Genomic DNA, 26,294 nt, shown 5'->3' with positions numbered 1-26,294 from the left:
ATTTTAGTGAAATCTAATTGATCTATTTTTTTTTCCTTTTGTTGCTCGTGCTTTGGATGTCATATCAGAGAAACCACTGCTAAATCCAAGGTCGTGAATGTTTACCCCCATGTGTTCTTCTAAGACTTTTGTAGTTTTTGCTCTCATGTCTAGATCTTTGATCCATTTTGAGTTAATTTTGGTATATGGTGTACAATAAGCATCCGGTTTCCTTCTTTTGCCCGAGGATAGCTAGTTCTCCCAGCACCATTTGTTGGCGAGACTCTTCTTTCGCCATTAAATGTTCTTGTCCTCCTCGCGGACAATCCGTTGACCGTCAGTGGAGGGTTGACGTCTGGGCTCTCCATCTTTTCCCTGGAAACACTGAGCATCCCATGCGCATTGTCTCCTCGGGCCCTCCCAAATACCCTGCAGGGTAAAAACTACTTTCCCCATTTTACAGATGAGGAAGCTGGGACCCCAGCGCTAAGTGGAGAGTCTGGGCTTGAACTCAGATCCCAGGCATTTAATGTGATGCCGTGGTAAAGCCTGAGGAGGGGGAGCCCAAATACTCATGCCTTCTCCCTCCTTTTCTCTCCCCTCCCTCCTTTCCTCCTCCGTGTCTCCTTTTTTCCTGACCTAGCTTTTAGGCTGGGATGTTAGCTTTGATGCTCAGAGGAGGGTAACTGGGGAGGGGTGCCCAACCTGTGACTTCTCTCCGGTCTCGGAGTGTCTCCTCTCCAGCTCCCGCGGCACCCCCTCCCCGATCTGCTCAGCAGGGCCCCGGAGCCTGGGTCTCACGTCGTCCCACCACAGACATGGGCTGCTAATTATCCTTCATCTCAAGTAGGGAGTGCAGTTTGGAAGGGGTCTTAGAGATTAGAGGAACCTCAATACCTATGAAGTACCTAGAGCCACCTATTCCCGTGGGACTAATGGCTCAGGGGAAAGAGGGCTCCTTGGACCTGGCTGCTGGTGTCCCTCTGCCCCCGACCTGGGACCCTGAGCCCCCCACCCCCAGGCAGTCCTAGGGCTCCTGTGAACATGAGGGGAAACTGAGGCCCCACAGGATGGAGTGACTTCCTTGGGCCCCTAGGGAGGGACGGCAGACCCAAGAGCCTGGACTGTAGGTCCTGGGCTCTCCTGAAAGAGTGGACTGGAGCCCTCGGGATGTGAGGCATTCCACACCAGGTCTCCGTCTATGCACTCATGCCCGGGATTTGACCTCACATGATGGCGTTTGGTGGGGGACATGGGATGCCTGCCTGAAAGCCACCTGCAACCAGTGGGGTGCCCGGGCTGCCCCTTCAGTGTAGATGTGACATTTGCTTTCTGGCCCCCTTGGGTGAGCCCCTGGTGATGTGGCTGTGCTCAGAACTGGCCCTGCATGGCCCGGAGGGCTCCAAGGTCCCCATCCCAGCCTGCCCGCAAGCTGCAGCGCTCCAAGTTGTGGCAGCACCAGGAGAGGTAGACTGCAAGGGGCCCCAGGATCTCAAGGTGTGGCTGTGCAGGGGTCACCTCCTTTAGAGAAATGCAACCTATCTCTCCCTGCAGGAATTTTGCACGTCTGATTTGCCCTCCACACTTAAACCTGGGGGCACTCTAGAGCTGCTCCCCCCACCCCATAAAGGGACCTAGCCCATCATCAACGATCTGGCACCCTTGTCCCCTAGCCATTTGCCCGGGGTGCTGTGGGACCATTTGGACCCCTCAGTCCCTCATTCCAGTTCCCTCCTTCTGCCTGTGTCATTTGTCCACTTGACTCCAAGTGTCGACCAGGGAAATAAAAAGAAATGAAACACGACCAGGACATTTCCCCTCGGTCGTAGCAGAGTCTGTTGTTGGTCAAAGGTGAGAAGGAGTCCAGTGGGAGATGCAGCCTGCACGTGACCCTCAAGCTCCCTCCTGCTCCAGCCCATGTGGACGGTGGTGCCCTTTTGGGGTTCTTGGGGGTGTCCCCTCCCTCTGGGAATCAAGAGACAGCCAAAGGCAGGTGACAGTAGAAGGAGAAGCCAGCTGGCCAAAGGGCACACTGTCCCTGTCCCCACTCCAGGCCATCTAAAACCCTCACCGACAGCTCTGGGGCAGGCACTGGGCTGGTTCTGGGCTCCCGGGGCCTGGATTCCCCACTGGACTGGCTTCCAGGAGCTGGGTGAACTCAAGGCAAGTCTCGAGTAGAGATTTCCTGCCTGCATGCTCACCCTCAGAACCCCACTGCCTCCCCGGGTTCTGTTTCTAGCCTTTGGGACTTTTTAAACTTGGAGAGGGAGTCAGAGAGGGGAAGGGAGAGGGAGAGATATGGAAAAAACCAGCAATGTCCCAGGCACCCAGGACGACCCAGAGGGGACAAGCAGAGCAAAGACCAACCCATACCTCAGCAGCAAAACCCCAGAGCAGGGACTCCTGCCTTTGGGGATTCACGGTGCTCTCTCAGGAACAACACACACACACACACACACACGGTTGCAAACACGTGGGGCTTCCCAGACCACCCTGGGTCCACCCATGGACCCCTGTGGTCCCTCTGGGGGCCCTTACACTCAGGAAAATCAATGTTTGTTTTCTTGTAACCGAATGGTCCTATTATCTGAGGATTTTCTTGATTTTAGCTCTTTCTCCTCAGAGGAGCAATAGCTTATATTTATTGAGTGCCTCCTGTATACCAAGCACTCGACCTAAACAAGCTTATTGAACCCTCACAGAAGACTTTTGGTAGATCCTATATTTATACCCTGAATACAAGGAACCCGAGGTTCAGAGAGGTTAAGGCACTTTCCCAAAGTCACACAGCATTGAAATAGAGGAGCGTGGCACCTCTACCTTGGGTTGCCTGGCCCCAGCACTTAGCTGCTAACCAGGCCGTTTATAGCTGATGTGAGGCACTCTGAGTAGCTTAGAAAGCACCTGAAGGATTGAGTTGGTTGTCATCTGTGTGTGTGTGTGTGTGTGTGTGTGTGCACGTGCGTGCCTGTGGCCCTTTGCGGTGGGTGAGCATACTGTCCCTGTCAGCCTGAGGAAGGAGGGCTGGGGAGCAGTGAGTGATGGTGGCAGTTACCAGCCGCCCCCCCCACCCTTTGAGACTTGGCGGAGTCTGCTAATCCACTTATTTGATAATTCACTTATATCATGTCTATTTGGCAGCGGACACACTCCCACGCACCAGCTTTGGGGAAGGCGAGATGGCTTTGCCTGGAGGAAGCCGAGCTGTTTTTCTGGGGAAGGAGTGGGAAAAGAAATACACCCAACAATGGACAGTAATGGACCTAAAAATAGAGGGGGGAGGGAGCTGTGGGGAGGGGGAGCGTGGCGGCTGCCTTCCACCGGGCCTGTCTGCCTGGCACAGGCAGCCCGCCCCTTCCCACCCGGGTTCCCCAAATGTCTGGCCACCTCTCAGCCTGGGGACATGCACAGAGAGGGGAGGGGTGGGAAGGAGGGGCGGGGGGGGGGGCCAGGTGCCACTCCCAGATGAAGAATTGTCCCACGGCAGGGTCCTCGGGGCACTGGCCCCAACCTTGGCTGCACACTGGAAACTCCTGGGCCGCTGAACCGGCCTGAGAGCCGGGGCCTACCCCGAGGATGTGAGGCAGCCGGTCCGGGGTGCCCCCAGACGAGGCTAACCTGAGAACCGCTGTAAGCGGTACCTCCACATCGGGGAAGGGGGTTCCAACTTTGCGCCTGTCTCCTCCATCCGTCCTATCTCTTCACCCCTGGGTGACCTTCTGGAAGGCTCTGAACCCAGGGGGGCAGCTGGGAATCGGCGAGTGGAAAAGGCAAGGGCCGGGAGCTGTGCAGACTCGGGGGGTCTGCCAGGGCCCCGGCTCTCAGCAGGCTGTAAGGTAGAAACTGTGCACTCCCCACCCCGCCGGCCACCACACCGTCCTTGGGGCGCGCCTGGGCACCGGGGCTCAGCCAAGCTCCCCAAGTGCTCCCGGGCCCAGCCAAGTGTGAGAACCACCATTGCAGCCTTTCCTAGGACTGCACTGGATCCCTTCCAGCCTTAAGTGTCTTGCCATCTTTTAAATTCAAAGGCCAGAGGGGCAGAGAGTTCGTTCTCAGAACCGGTCCTTGTGCCTGAGCCACAGGCACTCCATCCTTGCTCTGGCCTGGGTGTGGGGCGGGGGGGTGGGCCGAGGGGTGCCAACTCCCCCCGCCATGTCCCTCGCCCTTTGTTCCCAGGTTCTTAACCCCTCTTCCTGGAGGAAGGCTGGCTGGCCAGAGTCAGGGCCTTCCAGCAGCTGCTAAATGTCAAGACGGATACTGGCTCCAGGCCGCCCCTTTGCCCTTATCCCCCATGCTCCCCACCAGGCCCCTGCCCTGCCAAGTGCATTAACTCATCTCTCCCTGCATCTCTCCCTGTGCAAATTCTGCACAACCAGTCTGGTCTTCATTTGGCCTCGCTGCGTAGGGCACTCCACTCACAGCCCAGTTAAATCTTCCTAAACCTGTCCATACCTCGCCCACCCTTCTTGCCGGCCTGCCCTTCTGAAATCCCACCTCCCCGAGGAAGGCTTCCTGACCATCCCAGCCAGTTCCCATCCAGGCTTGTCTTCTGGGCCATTTGTGGGGACCAAGCCACAGGTGGCTTTTCTGGGGTCACCACAGAAGGCTCAATGCTCTCATAAGGGGTCAAAGTGCCCGGGTGACCGGAAGTGTGACCTTGAGTCAGTGTCTGGCCTCTGGGGGCCTCAGGTCCCTCCTCACCTATGGGGGTGATGGTGAGAGCGGGGCTCATGTCATAGAATCGGTGCCCTTCTTCGGATCAACTGTACCAGGCTCCTGAACCTGGCCGGGCATCTGAGTCCCTGCAGCCAGGTTTGGTTGGTTGGCTGGTTTGCTTTAAATCCGGAGCAGAATCTCTGGCCTTAGGGCCCAGGAATATTTGCATACTCTCCCCTTCCAGGAATTCTGATGAGCAACCAGTTCTGATCGCTGTTTCCCCACGACTACTTTGCACATAGAGGACATTCAGAAATAGTGGGTGAAGACGTGAATAAGTAGATGAATGAAACCTTGGGGGCTCAGCCCTGCCACTCCCACCCTCACCAAAGGATTCCTGCACAGAGTGGTGCACCTGTCCAGGGGTGTGCCCAGCTGTGTCCGGGTGGAGCAGGCCCAAGAGTCCTTCCTCTCTCCTCTGCCCCACAGCTTCTTAACTCCTCAGAGACCGGAAGGGAGAAACCCTTGACCATCTCGGCTTGTGGCTGTTGGCACAGGCCGTCGCCATCTGTCCCCATCCGTCTGGGTGCTGTGTGCACTCCCGAGGCTTCCTATCGAGTTTGGGGGACCCAGACAGGGGACCTGCCGAGGAGGGGGAGTCGCTCTGCAAACCTTAATTAAGCTCCCTGCAGGTACCCCGCTCCACCTTTGGGGAGCACACATTAACCCCATAAGTTGCTAAGGAAAACTGACTGAGTGCTCATCTCTGGGGCGGCGGGGCGGGGGCAGGCGGGTGGCAGTGGTCAGGAAGAGATGGCCAAGCAGACACTGCACGGGGTGGGTGGAGGGGAGGCGCTCCAGACGGGGGCTGCCCCATCCTGAAAGCCCCAGCGGGGGCAGGGGCATCAAGAGAGGAAGCAGACTCGAGGTGTATAACAAGGCAAGAAAATGACTTCAATAGGATCATAAAATAGTTTGTAAAGACATCTATGGTGTGAAAATCCCTTCCATTGCCCCTAAACCAGGGAATGGCGGTAGCGAGAGGCACGGGAGAGCATGCTAGGCTGCCCACCGAGCACCTAATTTGGAGCTTCTAGCCCCGGTTCTGCCTTTCGTTCACCAAAGTGACATTGGCCACGTTGCCTAACTATCCTTGCCCCTGTTCATCATCGTAAAAACAAAATTCGGAGTTGTGCCTTAGCTCACAGGATTGTCATGGATAGAGGAAACGAAATTTAGCAGGAAAAATCAGGATCTCAATGTCTGGTGCCAATAAAAATACTCAATGTGGCAGTTGAAGAAAGAAAAATAGAAACAAGGCAGGGAGGGGCATGGGAAGGTGGGGGGCAGTTTGGGTTTGGACTTTCTCTCTCGGATAAAGGGGCAGCCTCTGGGGCTTGGCAGGGGAGCTGAAAGTGCAGGTGTTACTGGTGGTTTATAAAGAGCATCTAGTGGGGGGGTGGGGGGCGGGCAGGGCAAAGGTTAGGGGAGGGGCTGCAGGATCAGGCTTCAACCTTACTCCTCTTGGACCCTCCCCTTTCAATGGGTGCTCCGCCCTCCCCCCCCCCCAGCCCCGGACCTCTTCAGGGACCACCGTGGCCCCACTGTTCTGCTCGTCAGCGGGGAAGCCTAGGGCTGCTCCCTGAGAGGAGGAGGGGCCACTGGACGCCCTGCCCTCCACCCGCACCCCAGCATTTAAATCTTCTATGCCAATTTTCTTTTCCTGCGTGATAAAATATTCATGTCAGCAGAGCAGGCCCTCTTTGGGAAGGCTGCATGTGTCTAGCTTAGGCTTTGCACAAGCTTTTAAAGAGCAGAACGCTTTTCCTACTCTCTAAGCATTTTCTGAGTCCTGAATCAATAATGCACTTTACTGGGCTTCTCTGGATGCAGCTTTTCTTCCTCCCTGCACCCTGCCCCCACCCTGCCCAGTCTCTCTCTCTCTCTCTCTCTCTCTCTCTCTCTCTCTCCTTCTTTCATCCTCCCATCCCCCTTCTTTATTTTCTTTACTTTTTAAAGAGGTATTAAATGCAAGTGTCGGGCTGTTTGGGTGGCAGGCCGCGGGTGGGGAGTGGGGTGCGCCGGAGGGGAGAGCAGAGAGCCGCCTGGCACTTGCCAGGCAGGCAGTCCCAGGCAGAACAGGTTTCTTCTGTGCGCAGGAGGGGGCGAGGAGGAGCGGCTGAGCCTTCCCGCTGGCCCTGGTGGGGAAGCTTTGAGCTCCTGACATGGGGGAGGAGGAGAGCTTGGGCGAACCCTGCTTCTTTCAGTTCTTTTCCAAATCAATTAGAAAATGTTTACAGCAAAACCAGAGGAAACAGGACCGACACGTAAAAGAAAGGGGGCCTGGAGCAAAGAAAATACATGGAGCGTGAGCCAAAATATATTGCCAAACTTTCTAGGGAGAGAGCAGTCTAGTTTGGCCTTTCTGTTTATGGTAATGAGTTCCCTGTCACTGGGGGTGTGCAAATGGCCGGGGAGCCCTTCCTTGTCTGAGACAGACGCCTACATGTGTCTGGTCAGTTATGTGCTGCCAGGTGAGGGGCTGGGGTGCAGAAGTCGCCCTTGGGGGGGCCACACAGATCAGCCCAGGCTCTCTTCAGCTGGGATAGAACTTCCCACTTCAAACGTTCCTAGAAATCTGGCGGTGGGAAGAATCCACACATGCCCAGGGCAGAACAGAATGTATCGTTTTTTCTAATGGTTTTTTAAACAGTACAGCCGTTCCTCCCCCTCCCCCCGGCCCCCCGCCACCGTGGTTTCAGTTACCCACAGTCGACCGAGGTCTGGAAGCAGATGATCCTCCCGGCATGTCGTGAGAAGGTCAATAGCGGCCTACAGCTTCGCCCCCCGCTCATGTCACGCGCTCACTCCGTCCCAGCACACGGGCATTTTACTATCTCATGTCACACGAGGCGTGAGTGCGGCACGGGAAGGTAGGTGGAGAGAGGGAGACCACATTTACGGCACTTTCGTTACAGTATTTGGCTATGATTATTCTATTTTTTGAGTCATCATCATTAACTTCTTATGGTGCCTAATTTATAAATTAAGCTTTATCATAGGTATGTACACATAGGGAAAAAACGGTATTTATAGCTATGACTTGGTTTCAGGCATCCCCTGGGGGTGTTGGAAAGTATCCCTTGTGCATAAGTGGGGAGACTACTATAAAATGTTAAGCTCCTGTAGAGACAAACTCTTGTGTAGCCAACCAGAGCCCTGACGAGACGCCGCCCATGCCCTCTGGCTGTTCAGCTGAGGGAGGAAATTGGCCCTTCTGGGTCTGCGATCCTGGAGGGCAGCGTTTGGCATTTGCATCCCTGCCCCAGCTGACCCTCTCCTGGACAGTCCTCCAGGGCAGCCTGACAGCCTCGGGTCGGCAGAAAGTCTTACTGGCTGTGTCTGGAGGGGAAGCCAGAGGTGGGGTACAGGACTGCGGAGCTGGCGTCCCTGCTGGAGGCTGCTCCCACATCTCTCAGGAGTCGGTTAACAACACAGTCCTAGCTGCGCGGTGCTGGGCAGGTCGCTTACCCTCTCTGAGCCACACCAGAGCAGGGAGATTGAGTGAGACCAGCGAGAAAGTGCCCCTTGAGAACCCTCTCATGGGATCCAGTTGCTGGGGGTGGGAATGTTTAGCAAATTCCACTTCGTGCAAACAGTCATTGAGGGTATGGGGCAAGGGTGGGCAAGACGTGGTCTCTGCTGGCCTAGAGTCCAGCCCCAGTCATGGAAGGTTCTGGAAGGAGGTAAATTGTGGGCAGGGTTGAAGTGAAAGGCCTCCCTGTCCTCCCAAACAATTTGGGGAACTGGGGCAGCAGAGAGGTGCTCTGGGCAGTTGAAGACCTGAGGCCAGGACAGGTTCAAGGGGTCTGAGGTAGACCTTTGGCCAGGAGATGCCCACTGTGGCTGGTTCAGAGTCAAAGTCTGGGGATGAGCCGGTGGGGAGTGGTGGCTGTCGCTGTGGCCTCCGGATGCTCACTGTCAGGATGGATGAGTCCAAGGAAGATCCCTCGTCCAGGCCCCTGGCCTCTCCTATGAGTAGGGGCTGGGCTGGGAAGAAACAGCTCCAACAAGAAACCGAAACCAAAACAACAACAGCAACAACAACAAAAACCCACCCCAACAAGAGAAGCCTCCCTGGCCAGCTGCAACTCCAGCCCTGAAATGCCATTGAGGGGGGGGGGTCGGTTTCCGCTGATTCACGAGCAGGGAGGGGTGACCTTGCTGCGGTCCAGGCTTCGGCTCAAACAGAAACCCAAAAGGGAAGGGGAGAGAAGCCTGCAGGCGGAGGGAGTTAAAGAGGGACAGGGGTCAGTGGAACCACCAGAGGAGAGGACAGGGAGGGAGGCGGACGGGAGGAGTCGCAGGGGGGTGGTGGGATGGTTAGAGACCGGCAGGGCAGCTAGAATTAGAATCTGTTCCCAACAGAATCTCGTTTCCGCTTTGTTAATAATTTATCCCCATTGCAACTTCTCTTACCAATAAATAGGAAATAATTTGTTAGGGAGAATTCCCCTGGCACCCCGGCTTTCTCCCTGGAGTAGAGTTGGGGATGCCAAATGGTGTGGGGAAACTGAGGCACGGATAGGGCAAGGCCCCACCCAGGTCATACAGCGGGTTAAGAACAGTCTCCTGAATCCCAGCTCCGAGGGTCAGGGAACTTTTTGACTCACACACCTGCCCCAGGTGTGTAAGAGTTTCCCCCAGGGTCCTAGAAGCATCCTGCGAGGTGGAGGGTGGGGCTAGCTCAGCTGCCCATTGGCTTCCCCCACCTTTGCTCCTCCCTAAGTCCTGTTCTGCAAGAGGGAGCTGGTGTTGCCTGGCCTGACCCTCGGAACCCCCTGGCCCACGTCCCTCCCTCTTGGCGCCCCTCACCACCCCTCCCTAGGGCTCACCTTGGCCGCCTGCTACAGGCAGATGCCTCCAGCCGCGCTGAGGTTGACGGGTTGAGCATGAGACAGTTCAGCTGGCAACTCGGCAGACAGGTTCAGAAAAATCTGTCAGCTGCTAAACTGTTCCCTGGGCCTGCCCACACGCCTGGGTGGAAGAGCGATGGGCTGTCTGCCTCCCGGTGGAACCCGAATCTCGAGGGAGCAGCCCAGGTCTGGGGGCGGCGGTGTCCTTCCCTTTTGGGTGAAGGGCACAGTTTCCGGACTTGTCTCCGAGCCCAACTCCCTTGGTTTCTTGTCCCACCTCTGCCACTGGGAAGCAGCGTGACCTTGAGACGTTGCTCAGCCTTTCCTCATTTATAGTGTAAATTGAAGGACCCCATCTTCCAGGCCAGGGCACGTGCAGGGTGTGGACCTTGCTGCGTGCTCGAACCGCAGGGCTGGTGATGGCCCAGATGCTGTCCCTCCATCCATCGGTGGTGAGCTGCGGCTCCTGCGCAAGGTGCTTGCCGCGCGGCACCTGCTGTAATCCTCAGGAGGGCCCCGAGGAGTCAGGCCGCTCACCCCCGCTGATTCCACCCTCTCCGCCAAGTTTTCCCAAGGATCCCCGAGGAGTGCCAGGGCCTTGGCTGCCGTGAGGAAGGAGGAGGGTGAGGCCGCTGCCCTCATGGCGCTTCCCCTCCAGTGGAGAAGTTGAGACTCGACCCGGGGAAGGGGAGAGACCCGTGTGTGGTTGGGGGGAGCCTGGGGGAAGGCCTGTCCCCACTGGTCCAGCTACAGATCGCAGAGCCCTTCCCGCTGGGTTCTGGCCACACTCCCAAACCCCGCCCCTTCGGGGTCCAGCGACTGAAATATCTCGACACAGGTTAGGATGCAAGGCTGGTCGGCACGGGCTGCTTATTCCTCTTCTCGAGACTTGGTTACGGCTCCGGGGGCCGCCCCTGCACAGGCTCCTTGGTAGGGGCCCAGAGGTCCAAACAACCTGACTTCCCCTGGGCTCGGTTTCCTGCATCCCTGCTAACAGTCGACTTTCACTCGATTATATTTTTTGCCCGAAGCTTGTCTACACTGTTTACAGCCTGGCCTCTGGCTCCCAGCTGTACCCTTTGCACAGAAAACAACGAACAAAAGCATTCAAGAGACCATTGAAAGGCTTGAAATTCGTGGTACGAAATGGTTTCTCCATAGAATAGTTCTTTCCAGGCGACTCCTGCTCAGTGTCTCTGTGGGTCTGTCTGTTCGCACCCCATTCTCTGGTGCTGTTGTCCTAGCTGCCTGCCTTCCCCTTGCCCTGCACCCCTGCCTTCACCCCTCCCCATCAGCCCCACCACCTAACCCTCCAGGTGACTTGCCTTGGTGTGTGTGCAGAGATGGGAGAGGCACACGGGCTCGGTTTCCCCAAGATTTCCTAGGCTCGGCCCCACTGTGTTCAGAGGAAGTGACGTGGGGGGGCTGGCAGGTACTCGGCTTCTCGGTCTGTAGCACTGGCCGCCCCGGGGTTGCTGGGAGGATGCCATGCGGAATGGGTGTGAAGTGCCAAGCCCAGCCCTGGCACACGGTTCGCACGCAATGAATGGCATGATCATTATGCACATCTGAGCCCTCAGTCCCCAAGGCGGTCCGTGTCTTATGTGAAGTTCTGGTTTTACCGTTAATGAGCTGGTTGGCCTCAGCCTTCCTTCTTCCCATCGAAGGTTGCTGGGAGAGCCCCTGAGCTAGTGTATTTGAAGCTGCTGTTTAATAATTATTGCTACCATTTGGAGATGTTTTCTAGGTATTTCGTACACATTATTTCACATGATGTTGGATGAGAGACTACATTCAAAGAGGTAAAGCAACATTCTCAAGGTCACACAGCCTCAAGGGACAGAGCTGAGATTAAACCCAGGACTTTCAGACCCCAAAGCCGGTTTCCTTAACTGCTCCAGAACAGGGGTTCCTAACTGGGGAGACAGGACCCCATGAATCCCCAGAGTTTGCATGGAAAATGCGGTGTGTTACATTTTTCTTTGGAGAAAGTTTCAAACCTTTTAGTCAGGGGTATGATTTTTATTTATCTACTTTTTGGGGAATATTCATGAAATGTCTAAAAAAAAATAATGACTGCTTTCGATGATAATATCAGATGATGGCTTTGGTATCATCCTAAAAAGTTAAAGGTGTGCCTCCAACACCCCAACTTTCTGGTTTTAGGCCAGGTATTAGGCACTAGGTATTGTTTGGATTGTGTTTCAGTATTAGTCTGATCTCATGGAGATGGGTGGAAATGTGCAGACCAAGAAGGCGGGCAGACGCCGGCCCTCCAGCCCGGCCCCTCCCTCACACCTGCCCTCATGAGCTGTCAGACTGAGGCACAGCCCTGGGGGAGGGGGGCTTGGGGTAAAATGGGCTCCCAACCCCAGGCTCCTCCTCGGGAACCTTCGCTAGGGGAGAACAGAAGGAAAGCGAGGCAAGAGCAAATGGTGTTCGGAAGGACCACTGGTTCAGCGTGGACAGTGCCTTCAACAGGAGACACACCCCGCACCCCCGAAATGGTTAAATGGAATTCCAAGAACTTGGGGCGGGAGGGCGGTGGAAGGGAGGAAGAGAAACGGGAGCGAGAGGGAGAGAATTGTGCAGGCGATGCCTTGGGATTTATTTATCGTGCTCGCTGTGGATTAAGCCCGCTCAGCAGCAGGCGCGGGGCCGGTAAACACACAGGCTGATTCATTAGTTTCTGACCATCTGCTTCCCGGGCCGGGGGGGGGGGGGGGGGGGGGGGGGGGGGCGGGGGCGGGGGGCCAGTGGGCCTTGCAGGTTATGGCAGCGTGTCCCCTGACAGAGCTGGCCATGTCAGTCTTGGTGGTGACAGACGGGCCGGTACAGATGGGGGTTGTGTGGGATCCCGCATCCGGTGGTGGGGGCCACCAAGAGGCTGGGCAGGGTGAGGGAAGGTGGGCAGGGGGAGGAAGAAGGACCGGGGAAAGGTGAGGTGTGGGTGATTCACAGAAGCCAGGGGTTGGCAGGGATAATATCAGCATTCGACATGAGTTTTATTAATAGTAACCCAATTGTCATTATGTTAATAACTAATTAATATGATGACAGTCATAACTATAATTTGGTGAGTGGCTACCGAGGTCCAGGCCCTATACAGAGGTTTTACCACGTTGTCCCAGATAAGCACACTGATGTCACATGACGGGCGACAAAGGAACTGGGTTTAAATGTTGAGTCAGGCAAGGAGGGCTTCCTAGAGGAGGTGCATGGGGGGAGGCTCTGAAAATGCTGAGAGAGAGTGGCTGCAGGAACACAAGCTCAGAGGTGAGAGAGGATGAGGCAGCCAGGGAAAAGGCACAGCCTTCGGTGCTGGATTGATAGGAGTTATCCAGGTGGGCAAAGAAGCATGTTGTCTGGTACCCGTGTCTCCGGGACCAGGCTGGTGGAGGAACGCTCCAGACAGAGCTTCTGGGGAAATCATCAAAAACTCACAATTCAGTCCTGCCCCTCTGAACCGGTGCTCCTACCCTGAACTTCCCCTCTCGTCCCCAGCTTTGGGATGAGGCATGTATTCGTTTGCTAGGGCCCAGGTGGCGTAAACAACAGAAATCTATTTGTTCACGGCTCTGGAGCCCAGAAGTCTAAGATCCAAGTTTGCTTGACCCTTGAAGACCAAGGTGGGTCTGGTTTCCTCTGAGGCCCCTCCCCGGGGCTGGCAGATGGCCGCCCTCCTCTTGCTTCTTCACAGTGGTTTTCCTCTGGGCGCACTCACCTCTGGTGTCTCTCTGTGGATCCAGATTTCCTCTCTTTACAGAGACCCCAGTCATGTTGGATCAGGACCCACCCTGAGGGCCTCATTTTAACTAAGGCCCTCTCTCCAACCAGTCACATTCCCACATCCTGAGGTTTAGGGCTTCAACATACGAATTTGGAGGGAGGGACAATTTAGTCCCTAACAAGGTGCCGGGGGATTGGAAGGGGACCTGAGGGGTAAGAAGGGGGTGATTGCTGGGTGGTGGGTGGGGAATGCCAGCCTAGGGGCAAACTGTGTCCTCCTGCCCCCAGTGTCCATGTGTGAGCTCTCGCACATCTCCATCCCAAATGGCATGACCATGACCGGAGCTGATTCTGCCTCTGGACTGAGTGCCCTTTGCTGCTGTCGGCAGAGGGACTGGGGCAGATGCTGTGCCCCAACCCACACGCAGGCTTGCTTCCTCTGGTCACCAGGCCTGGCCTCTGCAGGCCATTGAGCCATCCCCAGGGCCCTCTCAGCCCCTTCCCATTCGGGGCGACGGCACAAGGTCACTCTGCTGGAGCTCGAGGAAGCTGGAACCCACAAGCTGAGTCAGACCCCCTTCCTGCCGTGTTGCATGTGAGGACACTAGTGTTTCAGGACAGCCCCGAGGTTGTACGGGACAGGAACAGGTTCATCCTCAAACACCACCCGCTGTCAAGGAGGCCCGGGCCAGTCCTGCTTAGTCCTGGACCTCCAGCAGTTTCCCCATCTGCTGAACGAGGGGTTGGACTCAGCGGTCAACCCCTTCCATCCCGAGGTTTGCGGGTCCTGAGAATCAGCAGGCCTGGGCCAGGTTTGGTGGACGGTGGCACCATAGCGGACCAAGGACAGAGCTATTTTGGTCGAGGAGGGCTTTGTGGAACCTGCCTCAGTAAAACCCTTCCCACGGAGGACCCCTGGGCAGCCCGGGAACGTGTCCTTCACAAAGGGCATCAGCTGAGACGGCCTGAGGCCACCATGGTGATGCCGGCGGGGGCGCCAGCTCAGCCGCCCAGGAGGCAATGCTCCCACTCCCCTGTGGGAGCTGAGTGGCTCATTCTGGAGTGAGAGACTTTAACTCAGATCCAAGCTGTTTTGTCTCTGAGCAAACCAGAGACCTGAAATATTCACCACAAAGGGATGTGAGTGGTCTGGGCGCTGTGATTCTTCATGACAGCTTTGTTTTTTGTTTTTTTTTTTTAATTAATAGACTATGTTTTAGAGCAGTTTTAGGCTTACAGAAAATTGAGCCCACAGGGGCGGGAGTTCCCAATGCCCCCTTGCCTCCCCATGAACACTTCCCTCTACTATTCACATTTGCACTGGTTTGATACATTTGTTACAGCTGATGAGCAACATCGATAGTCATTGTGAACCAGAGCCCAGAGTTACATCAGGGGTCCCTCTCAGTGTTGTCAGCTCGGTGGGTTTGGACCAAAGCACAGCGTCCTGCCTCCACCATGACCGTGTCACACAGAATCGCTTCACTGCCCTAGAATTCCCCCGTGCTCCAACCTGGGCAACCAGCGCGTTGGTGACATTTCCAGGCCTCCGGGTGAGTTCAGGCAGTGAACAGGCACGGGGAATGGATCTGAACTGCCATGGAGGGGAGCCACGGCGGGTGCCCGCTGGGCCCGGGAGTGGGCTGCCAGCCTTCTTGGGGTAGGTGGGAGGAGAGAGTGCGAGTGGGGGCTGTGCCTTGCCTTCTGCAGCCAGCATCCCCCACTGAGCCCGCCAGGCCTGTGCCAAGGCCCTGGAAACGACTCGCCACAACGATGCACCCCCGTGAGAGGAGCCTGTAGACACTCAGCATCCTCCCAGTGCGCCCAGACTACGCATGAGGTGGGCACACAGGCCACCGGGCAGAGGCGGGCGTGACTGCCATGCTCTGCAGCAGAGGCCAAGGCATGGCTCCTGGCGCTTGGTGGGTGCCTTGGGCCAGGGCGCCCACCTTCCCGAGCCCGGGTTCCTTCATCCAGAGTGTGGAGCTAATACTCTCATTCTGTGCTCGGAAGTGAGATGGCAGACGGGCGAAGTGAGGCGAGGAGGTCTGTAACTAATATACATCGCGGGCGGAGACTTCGACTTCCCCTCCTACCTCATTCCTGTTGCTATAATGCTATTGGTTTAAAGGGTCAGAAAGGCGTCTTGGTGTAGGAGATGTTTAAAGAGTTAAGAATGTGAGTAGGAATTTTCAAGGCAGACAGCGTGGAAGGGCACATGGAGGAAAGGGAATACGGTCTGCGAAGGCTCAGAGGCGCAGACGAGCTGGGTGTGGAGGGCAGGAGTGCTCTGGTTGGGCCGGGCCCCAGGAGAACAGTGGCTCCAGGTATGGTGGAAGGAGAGAACTAAAGAGCCGCATTAAAGAGGCAGGACTTTACCTGCAGGCCATGAGGAACCATGGGGGCCTTGGGAGCAGGTGACTAACACCCGCCCTTCTTGATTGTATTTGGAGTAGGGGCAAGTGTGCGTTTTCTTGGGAAGCCATAGACTTGCATGCCTCTATGTGCTTTGGGGAAATGGGTGCAAATCACCAGCCCAGCGGAGGTTCCTGGTGCCCCGACCCTTCTGCCACTTCCGGGCAGACGCCCGGGGAGGGCGCACAGTTGGGGCCGGGCCGGTTGGAGTCTCCCGGGCCCCGCCCCCGGCCCCGCCCCGGCCCCGCCCCCCGAGCTGTCAGCGCCCACCCCTCCCGTCTCCTCCTCCCGCAGGAGAACCCCTACCTGTGCAGCAACGAGTGTGACGCCTCCAACCCGGACCTGGCCCACCCGCCCCGGCTCATGTTCGACAAGGAGGATGAGGGCCTGGCCACGTACTGGCAGAGCGTCACGTGGAGCCGCTACCCGAGCCCGCTGGAAGCCAACATCACCCTTTCGTGGAACAAGAGCGTGGAGCTGACGGACGACGTGGTGGTGACCTTCGAGTACGGCCGGCCCACGGTCATGGTCCTGGAGAAGTCCCTGGACAACGGGCGCACGTGGCAGCCCTACCAGTTCTACGCGGAGGACTGCATGGAGGCCTTCGGCATGGTGGCGCGCCGCGCCCGCGACCTGTCGTCCTCGGGCGCCCACCGCGTGCTGTGCACCGAGGAGTACTCGCGCTGGGCGGGCTCCAAGAAGGAGAAGCACGTGCGCTTCGAGGTGCGGGACCGCCTGGCCATCTTCGCTGGCCCCGACCTGCGCAACATGGGCAACCTCTACACGCGGCTGGAGAGCGCCAAGGGCCTTAAGGAGTTCTTCACTCTCACGGACCTGCGCATGCGGCTGCTGCGCCCTGCGCTGGGGGGCACCTACGTGCAGCGGGAGAACCTCTACAAGTACTTCTATGCCATCTCCAACATCGAGGTCATTGGCAGGTAAGGCCTGCTGGGGGGTACTGGGACGTTACCTGGGTCCTGGGATGTCGCCTGGGTCCTGGGATATTAGCTGGTACTCAGGATGTAACCTGGTTCCCAGGATGTCACCTGGGTCCCGGGATGTTAGCTGGTACTCAGAATGTTACCTGGTTCCCAGAATGTTCCCTGTTTTCTGGGATTTTACCTGGTTCCTGGGATGTTAGTTAGTACTCAGGATGTTACCTCGTTCCCAGGATGTTCCCTGGTTTCTGGGATGTTCCCTGGTTCCCGGGATGTCACCTGGTTGCTGGGATGTTACCTGGTTTCCGGGATGTCACCTGGTTCCTGGGATGTTACCTGGTTCCTGGGATGTTACCTGGTTCCCAGGATGTTGCCTGGGTCCTGGGATGTTAGCTAGTATTCAGAATGTTACCTGGTTCCCAGGATGTTGCCTGGGTCCTGGGATGTCACCTGGGTCCCGGGGTGTTAGCTGATACTCAGGATGTTACCTGGTTCCCAGGATGTTGCCTGGGTCCTGGGATGTTGCCCAGGTCCTGGGATGTTAGCTGTTAGTCAGGATGTTTCCTGGTTCTCGAGATGTTACCTGGTACCCGGGATGTTGCCTGGTTCCTGGGATGTTACCTGGGTCCTGGGATGTCACCTGGGTCCCGGGGTGTTAGCTGGTACTCAGGATGTGACCTGGTTTCTGGGACATTCCCTGGTATCTGGGATGTTACCTGGTATTACATCAAAGGGGCTGCCTATGGTGGCCAGGGCTGCACAGACAAGACACCTGGTTTTTCCATGGAGGGAGGTGAATGATGGATGATAGATGTCCTCTGGAGGGCCTGGAGGGCCGGAAGGTCTAGAGGAGACCAGTGGAGCTGGGCAATGTGGGCAGGGCGTGGGCAAAAGCCGAGCGCTCAGGAGGTGCTCTGTAACCGTCCGGCAACTCAGTGAATTGGTGCTTGTGTCTGGGGGTCCCCAAGACCACCCTCAGGCTCAATGATTTTCTAGAAGGACAGAACCTAGCAAAACAGTACGCTCTCAATTACAGTTTATTACACTGAAAAGAGATTAAAGTTAGCAACAGACAAAGGGCCACGCGTGGGCTCCTGGAGACCGCAGTGCGAGCTTCTGTTTATCCTCTCCCAGTGCAGCTCTGCAGACACTACTCGGTCCTCCCAGCAATGATGTGTGATCACATGTGTGGCATAGCACCAGCTAGGGAAGTTTGCCCAAGCCTTGGTATCCAAGGTCTTTTTTGGGAATTGATCATGTAGGCATGGCTGACTGCCTGCATGGTTGACCTTGGTCTTCAATCCCTTGACCTAGAAGCCCCCTGCCATAAATCATATCATCACCGTAAACCAAACTAATGTGTCCCAAAGCCCCAGGTAAATAAAGACACTTACCAGGCAAGACATTCCAATGGCTCAGAGATTACCTCACAGAAGCCAGTCAAGGGCCAGACTTTTCTTTGGCATATGCAGGGTGTGGACAGCCCACACATGCTGAGTTCATCCTTTACTCACAGCTCTGGAGAAGAGTAGGTTTCTAGGCCACTTTGGCCGAAGACAAAAGACCATCGTAGATAAAAACTAGGCCTTTGATCCCCAGGAAAGATGGCGGATGACTAAGTGACTCCCTGATATCTGGGTCATTTGTTCCTTCAACAGATCATGTGCTGTCTGTAGGGGCAAGAACTCTATCCCTGAGCCTGCTCCCTAACACCCTGGTCTGCGCTCCGGAGAGGCTCGGGGAAGCCTCATCCCTGGGTCAGTGAGTGGTCAGTGATAAGGGGCAGCAGCATGTGATGCTCTCCTAGTATGACTCCCACACCGGCAGCATGAGCAGCGCTTGGAAACTTCCTAGAAATGCCAGTTCTCAGGCCCCACACCAGACCTACTGCATCAGAACCTCCAGGGGTGGGCCCAGCAATCTGTGTTCCAGTGAGCCGTCCGGGGATTCTGATGCGTGCCTTAGTCTGAAAACACTGGCTGGTTGGGAGCACGGTTCCGGAGCCAGACAGCCTTGTTGGATTCCTGGCACTGCCATCCACGGGCTGTGAGACCCCGGACAAGGACCCTTCTGTGCCCCAGTTTCCCCGCCTGTGGAATGGGGATGATAACAGTCACACCCTTCTCATTGGATGGTGGTGACAGTTAAACGGGCTAAGGTGGGACATAATCAGGATCGGGCACATGGCTTAGGCCATGTGGGCAGGGGTCCCACCAAGAACCCTGCTGGGACAACATACACCAGGGGCGTCTTTCCACAGCAGGCTCCAAAGACCCCAAGTATAGAATTACTGATGAGAGGAAAAAGCAATTTGTTGCATGGTGTGTCTAGTATAATCCCTCTTCTGTAAAATGTATAATACACCCGTGTGCGTAATTTCTACATCTTGGGGAGACGTTGGAAAGAAATCTGTCCAGGCACAGGAAGAGCATCAGGGGCTCAGGGCAAAGGCTAGGAGCTTGTGTGCTGACAGATCACTGTGGTCCTGCCTGCAGAGTGGGGCTGTTGTTTTCAGCTCGTGTTTGCCTTTTATTTTACTTGGACTCTGCGTGTGTATTCCAGGGGGGCCAAGGCAAAGGCAAGTGGTTGACGAGGTGGTTCAGGGTCAAGGCTGACAGGTGCACGTGCAAGGGCCTCTATTTCTGACACCTGCGACTTCTAACCCTCCCCTGCTTGGGGCAGGATATGTTAAATCAGGAATGTTCTGGAAACGACCTGATAAGTGGCCACTGTTGTGGAAGCTGGGGGTCAAGGATGGAGGTCTCTGATCTGTGTCCAGGTTTTGGGCCTCTGGTCCTCTCGGTGACCTCTGCCTGCCCCGGGGATGCAGTGGCTAATATAAGACCCTTCCTTCACTCTGCAGTCCCAGCCAGCTTAGCACTATGTGGTGGTTGGAACCAGATCCCCACACCTTCTGGGGGTTGCATCCGCCTTTCTGATCTGCCTTGGGCTCCTGCAGGGGGACCCTCATCTTCAGGAGTGTGGTCAACAGCCCTCCTTCCACCTCATTGGGTGATCTGGGGCCAGGTGAGCCGGTCCCGGCCCTGCCCCTCTCCACCCCTCTCCGGGCCTCAGTTTCCCACCTGTAACTTGAGGACTGGGCGCCTGGAGACCACGTCTCCCTGGCAAGATGGAAGGGCAGCCCCTGCTCAGCAGCTCCCAGCTCCCTTTGGCACCCAGCCTCTGCAGGTGGCGGGCATTAGACGTAATGGTGGCGGAAGTACGGCAATCAATTCACAGATGAAGTAAGTACTCTTCAGGCAGCTGGTTGGCAGGAAAGCGGCAGCTTGGCTTATCGATTAATTAGGTCTGGTTAGATGGTTCAGCAAGGGGCTGCAACTTCCTCCGCTTTTCCTTTTTAAATTCCGGGTGGGAAAGCCCAGCAGTGCTAGGGAGTCAGAGAGGCCCCGGAGACAAGGCAGGGCGGCAAAGGCGTATGGAGGAACCGCCCAGATGATGCCCTTGCTGTTTCTGAGTGGGCGCCTGGGGACCTCCCGGGGCCTCTCAGGTTCTGGGATCTCAGATTGAACCCATTCTGGGATTCCCTGAGTCTCATGGTCCCGTGTGCCTCCCTTTGTAGCCTGCCAACAATAGTAGCTGGTACTTACTGAGCATTTGCTACAGTCTCATTGAGTGAGTCTCATTGAGCTCCGAGCTAAGGCCTTCATGTGCATTTTCTTATTTAATTAATAGTCATTTGACTCCCCAATGGGTTATTGAATTGCTAAGATCCCACAAGCCAAGAACGTGGCATTGAGCAAGCCAGACCTGATCCGCACCTTGCCCGATAGAGACAGCGCTCCCCTCTACCTCCTGTTTTCAGATGCAGAGGCTGAGGTCAGGGAACATAAGAACTAAACACCAGACAGCCAAGATCCAACCCAGGCATGTCCAAGCTCAAGTGCATCTCTATATAGGGCCGTCTCACTGACCCCCTCTCCCAAATCCAAAGGTCTCTGGTACTGTGGTTGCTCCCAACCTACCACTGTTGTCAGCTATTTCCACCTGCAAGGAAGACCCAGATTGGGGGGCAGGGGGGGGGCTGAGGCACCTGGCCACTGCAGGGGAGGAGGGCAGAGCAGCTGGAGAAAGTCCAGGGCCCTGTGGAGTGAGGAATGAGTACAGAGCAGGGGTAAGAGGAAAGGCTTCAGCACCTTGAGGCCTCTGCCCCCACCAGCCTTGCCTCCCTGCCTCCCTGCGGGCCCTGACAAGTCCTGCCCACTCTGGGTCTGGGACAGAGAGAAGAGGGGGGTCTTACCTCCTATTCATTCCCGTTCCTGGAAGGCAGGAAAGGGGCTGGAGCTATTTCCTCCTTCCACACATGGGCAAACTCAGGTGTGGAGCAGGAGAGCAGCTAGCTGGCTTTCACTGTGCAGCAAATCTGGGGTGACATCTGGATTTGGGAGGAAATGTGATCATCCCTTTACTGTCCCTGGAGCAGAGACAGAGCCCCCACCCCCGCCCCAAGTGGTCAAGTGCAGCAAGGCCCAAACCTGGCCAGCATCATACAGGAGAGCTTTTTAAGATGACAGGTTCCCCAGCCCCACCACGAAAGAGGCTTGGATCCCATAAGTTTGGAGCAAGTTCCAGAAAGCCCTCTCTTTGCAAAGCTCCTCAAGCGAGTTGGAGAGGCAGGGCTCCATCACTGATTAGCTGGATCTCCTTAACCTGCCTGAGCCTCAGTTTTCTTATCTGCAAAATGAAAATATAGTAACTCCCTCATCAGCTTGTGGTGAGGATTCATTAGGCTGATGCGTGCGCGGAGCTTATTCCAGCCTCCCCTTCCTCCAGCTAGGTGGCAGGACAGGTAAGGGAGGGAGGCGTGGAGCCAGGGCTGCCTGGATAGGAGGCCATGGCCACATCCATCCCCAGAAACTGGAGCTCTGAAAAGATGCAGGGAAGCATGCGTTCTTGGGTTAGTGTGGTGGCAAGCCCAAATGTCTACGGGGGCACGGAAGACACATCCCTGGGTAATGTAGACCCGTAGAGAAAACAGGGAAGGGTGCGGTCTGTGGAGAAATGGGCAGAGCAGGCCCTTCACAGAACAAGAGACCAAATATTGCCAGATCTTCTGAGGTTACAAGAGAAGGCAGGCAGCAGGTATCTATGTAAGATCTCTTGATTTTTAAAATTTTGGCACCTACTTCAAAATTTTTTTCAAAAACCCTGTGCAGGTACAACAAAACACACTGGTGGCCCAGGGCAGCTCCTGAGCTGACCGTGTGCCCCTCACACTCTGAGATGTTCCTGTCCTGTCGCAGGTGTGACAGCATAGCTGTTGTGCTAATAGGACTCAGCAGGTCCGTGGCAGGGTGGGCACCCAGGGCCTGGGGCGTGAGCAGACCGGCGAAACAGTGTTGCCAGTCCTGCCCACTCTGGGTCTAGGACAGAGAGTAGACGGGGGTCATCCGGTTCTCATCCCCAAGCCCTGACCAGGGGCAAATTCCTCTGCTCAGAAAATTCTCGGAGGCTCTGGGGAACCAGTCCAGCTGGGCCTTTGTCAGCTGGGGACAGGGAAGGAGGAGCTCCCTGTCCTGGAGGTATTCAAGCCCATCAGGGTGGCGTTCGTGGGAGATGGTGGAGAGAGGTCCATGGGTCAGATTAAGGTCCTGAGCACCTGTTCCGTACGACAATAATAAATGTTGATTAAGTGAACAGGAGCTTATAGATACCACTTAGAAATTTGGTGGGTGTTAGATTACAGGCATTGTGTCCTCACCCCCTTTGAACCCAAGAGGAGCTTGGAGGGGGGAGACATGCCCCGTCCCAGAGACAGAGCTGGGCCTGGACGGGCGTGTCTGACCCTGGACTGGCCGAGCCCACCGGCTTTGCCAGATTCTGCTCCGAGTCCCTGGACCGGCTGACACCCACCTGGTTTTCTCCCCCTTCCCCCCTTCCCCACGTCTTGCCTTCTTGTCTTCTTCCACAAATGCCCTGTCCCTATTGATCACCCGGTAACTGGAGATGGACAGAACTCAGGACAAGAATAGAAACCTCAGAGGGAAGATTTCTACTCTGGGCGTGAGTGTGGAGGGCAGTGGGTGGGGGTGGGGGGTGCATCAGAGAGAGAGGCGCTTTCTTGCCCACCTGTGTGCCTGGCCCTCCTTCTAGACTCTTCCCTGGGCCTTTCTGCAGGGAGTGTGTGAATTCCCCTGTAACGCTGGGACCCTGCTCGAGGCAGAGCAGTTCCACTCCTAGGCATATCGGTGCGAAAGCAGGGAAAGCAGGGGCTTGAAGGTATGTGTGGGCACCTGTGTTCACGGCAGCATCGCGCCCAGCAGCCCAAAGGTGGGCATAACCCAAGTGTCCATTGACAGATGATGGATACGTGCAATGTGGTCCGTCCCTATTCCATGGAATGTTACTCAGCCTCAAAAAGTAAGGGAATTCTGACATCTGCTACAACATGGGTGAGCCCTGCGGACATGATGCTGAGTGAGTTAAGCCGGACCCAAGGACAGGTATCCCCTGCCTCCGCTCAGATATGGTACCTGGAGAAGTCAGGATCAGAGCAACGGAAAATAACATAAAGGCTTGGGGAAGGCAGGGGTGCAGAGTCACCGTGTAGTGGGGACGGAGTTTCTGTTTGGGATGATGCGAACATTCTGGAGGCGGATGGTGTTGATACTTACCCAGTAATGTGAATGTACTTAACGCCCCTGAACCAGGCACCTAAAAACGGGAAAATGGTAAATTTTATGTTACAGCTGTTTTACCTCAATTAAAAAAAAAAAAAAAGGAAAGAAAAAGACTTGATCTTGGGCTCAGGAGTTCGAGCCCCACGTTGGGTGTAGAGATGACTTAAAGACATAAATAAATAAAAACTGGGCGCCTGGGTGGCTCAGTCGGTTAAGCGACTGCCTTCGGCTCAGGTCATGATCCTGGAGTCCTGGGATCGAGTCCCACATCGGGCTCCCTGCTCCTTTGGAGCCTGCTTCTCCCTCTGACCCTCTTCCCTCTCGTGCTCTCTCTCATTCTCTCTCTCTCAAATAAATAAATAAATAAATAAAATCTTAAAAAAAAAAAGAATAAGAAGGAACAGGTGGGTGGATGGCTTCCGTGTCAGACCGTCTGGGTGCAAATCCTGCCTCAGCTGTGACCCTGGGCAGGGTACACCAGCTGCCCAGGCCTCCTTTCCCACATCCGTAAAACAGAGACAGCGACCTCGGGGTGCAAGTGAGGTGAAGAAGGGTTTGGAGAACAGGGCTTGGAGCCGTGGCTGGGCCCCTGTGCCGCTGCCTGTAAGCACCAGGGCCAGCATCATGCCCAGGAAGCACCAGATGGCAGGGTGCATCCCGGAGGCCCTCCTCCCCGGGCGGGGGCACTTTTCGGAGGGTCACGTGGGCTTTAGGAGCCAGGACTCCCCGAAGTCATGTGCCGTGTGGGTGGTCAGCCTGCAAGTGGGGCCCCAGGTTCCATGCCATTCTCAAAGGGGGTCCGTGATCCCGAGTGTTTGGAGAGTGAGCTTTGTGTGCTACTTTTTTTGGTAAGACTTTATTTATTTATTTGTCACAGAGTGAGAGAGCGCAAGCGGGGGGAGGGGCAGAGGCAGAGGGAGAAGCAGGCCTCCCGCTGAGCAGGGAGCCCAATGCGGGACCCGATCCCCGGGGACCCCGGAATCACGACCTGAGCTGAAGGCAGACGCTCAGCCACCCAGGCGCCGCTACTTTTTTTTTTTTAAATGAACACATACGACCTCTGCTCACTGGGGTCAGAGGTTTCATTAGGGTTACTTCACGCCCCCGTAGCCGGGTCTGCTGAGCTTCCTGAACCATTACTTCCCACCGAAGAGCAGACATGCAGAATTAAGACAGTATTCTCCGTCTGCTGAGAACTGGGGGCAGGGGGCAGGGGTTCCTGGGGAACTGCGTGGGGGTCCCCTGCCCGGTGCAGCTCCCCTGGATGCCTCCGCTCTGCTCCCCGACCCGGTGCTGCCCCCCCGTCAGTGAGAAGGGGCAGGAAGGGCTCCTGGTTTGGACCAGTCACAGAAGATGTGGGGAGACATGCAGGAGGGTTGAGGTTGGAATGACCAACAACAATGTCTTCCCAACAGCGCCGGGAGAACCAAGCCGCCTTTCCTCTTGCTGAAGGAGAAGGGTTTCCTGAGAGTTTTCTCACTGTCGTATTCATTCATTCCACAGATACTTTTAATGCACACTTTTATTCGTGTCCTAAAGCCACCAGAACCAAGTACCACAAACCAGGTGGGCTTTAAAAAGCCGAAACGTGTCGCCTTACAGCTCTGGAGGCGTGAAGTCTGAAATCAAGGGGTGGGCAGGGCCACGCGCTCTCTGAAACGTGTAGAGGAGAATCCAGTCCATGCCTCCCTCGCGGCTTCGGGGGAGGCCATCGACCTGTGGTCCCGTGGGCTGTTGCTGCATCCCTCTGGTCCCAACTCTGCTCCTCCCTGCTGCCTGTCCTGGGACCTGGCGTGCCTACTGAGGCTCTTCTTGGAAGGACGGCAGTCACGTTGGATTAGGGTCACCCTACTCCATATCACCTCATCTTATCTAATGTCTTCATCACATCTGCAAAGACCCTACTTCCATATAATTTCATGCAGCAGGAGTTAGAACCTCGGGAAGGGTGAGGGGGAGCAGGTGGGGGAGGGACGTTGCCAGCAGGAGTATAGCAGGTGCAAAGGCCCTGCCTTCGCACGCCTGGTGCCTTCTAAGAACTTCACGTGATGTGGCTAGAGTTTGTGAGTTGCCCTAAGGCAAGAGCAGAGGGGACATGGCTGGATCCTGCCGGCCCCGCAGCCGTGGCAGGGAGTTGGTTTTATTCTAAGTTCGGAGAGAGCTCTTGCGGGATGCTGGGAAGTGACATGATCTGATTTCTAATGCTTCGACATTTGAGTTGGGAGGGGACCGAGGAGTGGCAGGGAAACTAGGCAGGTTCTTCCAAGACTGACGGCGGCCGGTACTGGTTCCCAGTGGTGGGGCAGGAAGCCAGGGGCCACCTGGGGATGGGGGGCCCTTGGTAGTAGCTAACCATGTGGGGACGGGGAACAGGGGCGTCCAGGGGGCTCCCAGGATTCTCGCCTGTGGACAGCTGGGAGGGAATAAGTTTCCGGAGGAAGTTGATTTCATATTTTTACGTTTTTACATTTTTATTTTTTTTATTTTCTCGCACAGTAAAAATCATACCTTCTGGGGCACAGTTCTATGAATTTTAACACCTGTACAGATTCATGTGACTGCCACCACCACCAAGACACGGGACATTTCCATGTTCCCATGAAAGTCCCTCTGGCTGCCCCGTTGTAGCTGCACCACCCCCAGCAACCACGGATGCGCGCTCTGTCCGGACAGTTGTCTTTCTGAAAATGTCCTACAGGTGCAGTCATGCGGCGTGTGGGTGGCCTCTTTCAGCACAGTACCTTTGAGGAACAGGCTTTCTTGTTGCCGGGTGATGCCCCACTACGTGCCGGATGGCATCCCACTGTGTGCCGGGTGATGCCCCACTATGTGCCGGATGGCATCCCACTGTGTGCCGGGTGATGCCCCACTATGTGCCGGGTGGCATTCCACTGTGTGCCGGGTGATGTCCTACTGTGTGCTGGGTGGTGTCCCACTGTGTGCTGGCCATACCTCCGTTCCTATGGCCATTCAGCCCTTGTGGGGTATTGCAACTGCTTCTGGTTTGGGGCGATCGTGAGTAA

The 26,294-nt window shown here is 56.0% G+C and overlaps 1 protein-coding gene across 4 annotated transcripts in view; it reads left to right on the top strand.

Moving 5' to 3' along the window:
• NTNG2 (netrin G2) overlaps positions 1-26,294 on the top strand; it is a 67,186-nt gene that overhangs the window by 13,785 nt on the left and 27,107 nt on the right. For all 4 annotated transcript variants that reach the window (XM_027616986.2, XM_027616987.2, XM_027616988.2 and 1 more), the window contains exon 4: positions 15,990-16,633. In XM_027616986.2, the coding sequence (XP_027472787.2) occupies positions 15,990-16,633 (644 nt within the window). The remainder of the gene's footprint in view (positions 1-15,989; positions 16,634-26,294) is intronic.

Source organism: Zalophus californianus, chromosome 13 (assembly GCF_009762305.2).
Source record: "Zalophus californianus isolate mZalCal1 chromosome 13, mZalCal1.pri.v2, whole genome shotgun sequence".
NCBI lineage: Eukaryota > Metazoa > Chordata > Mammalia > Carnivora > Otariidae > Zalophus > Zalophus californianus.
The sequence above is the reverse complement of the archived record's forward strand: the minus strand, read 5'-3'. Positions and strand labels throughout refer to the sequence as shown.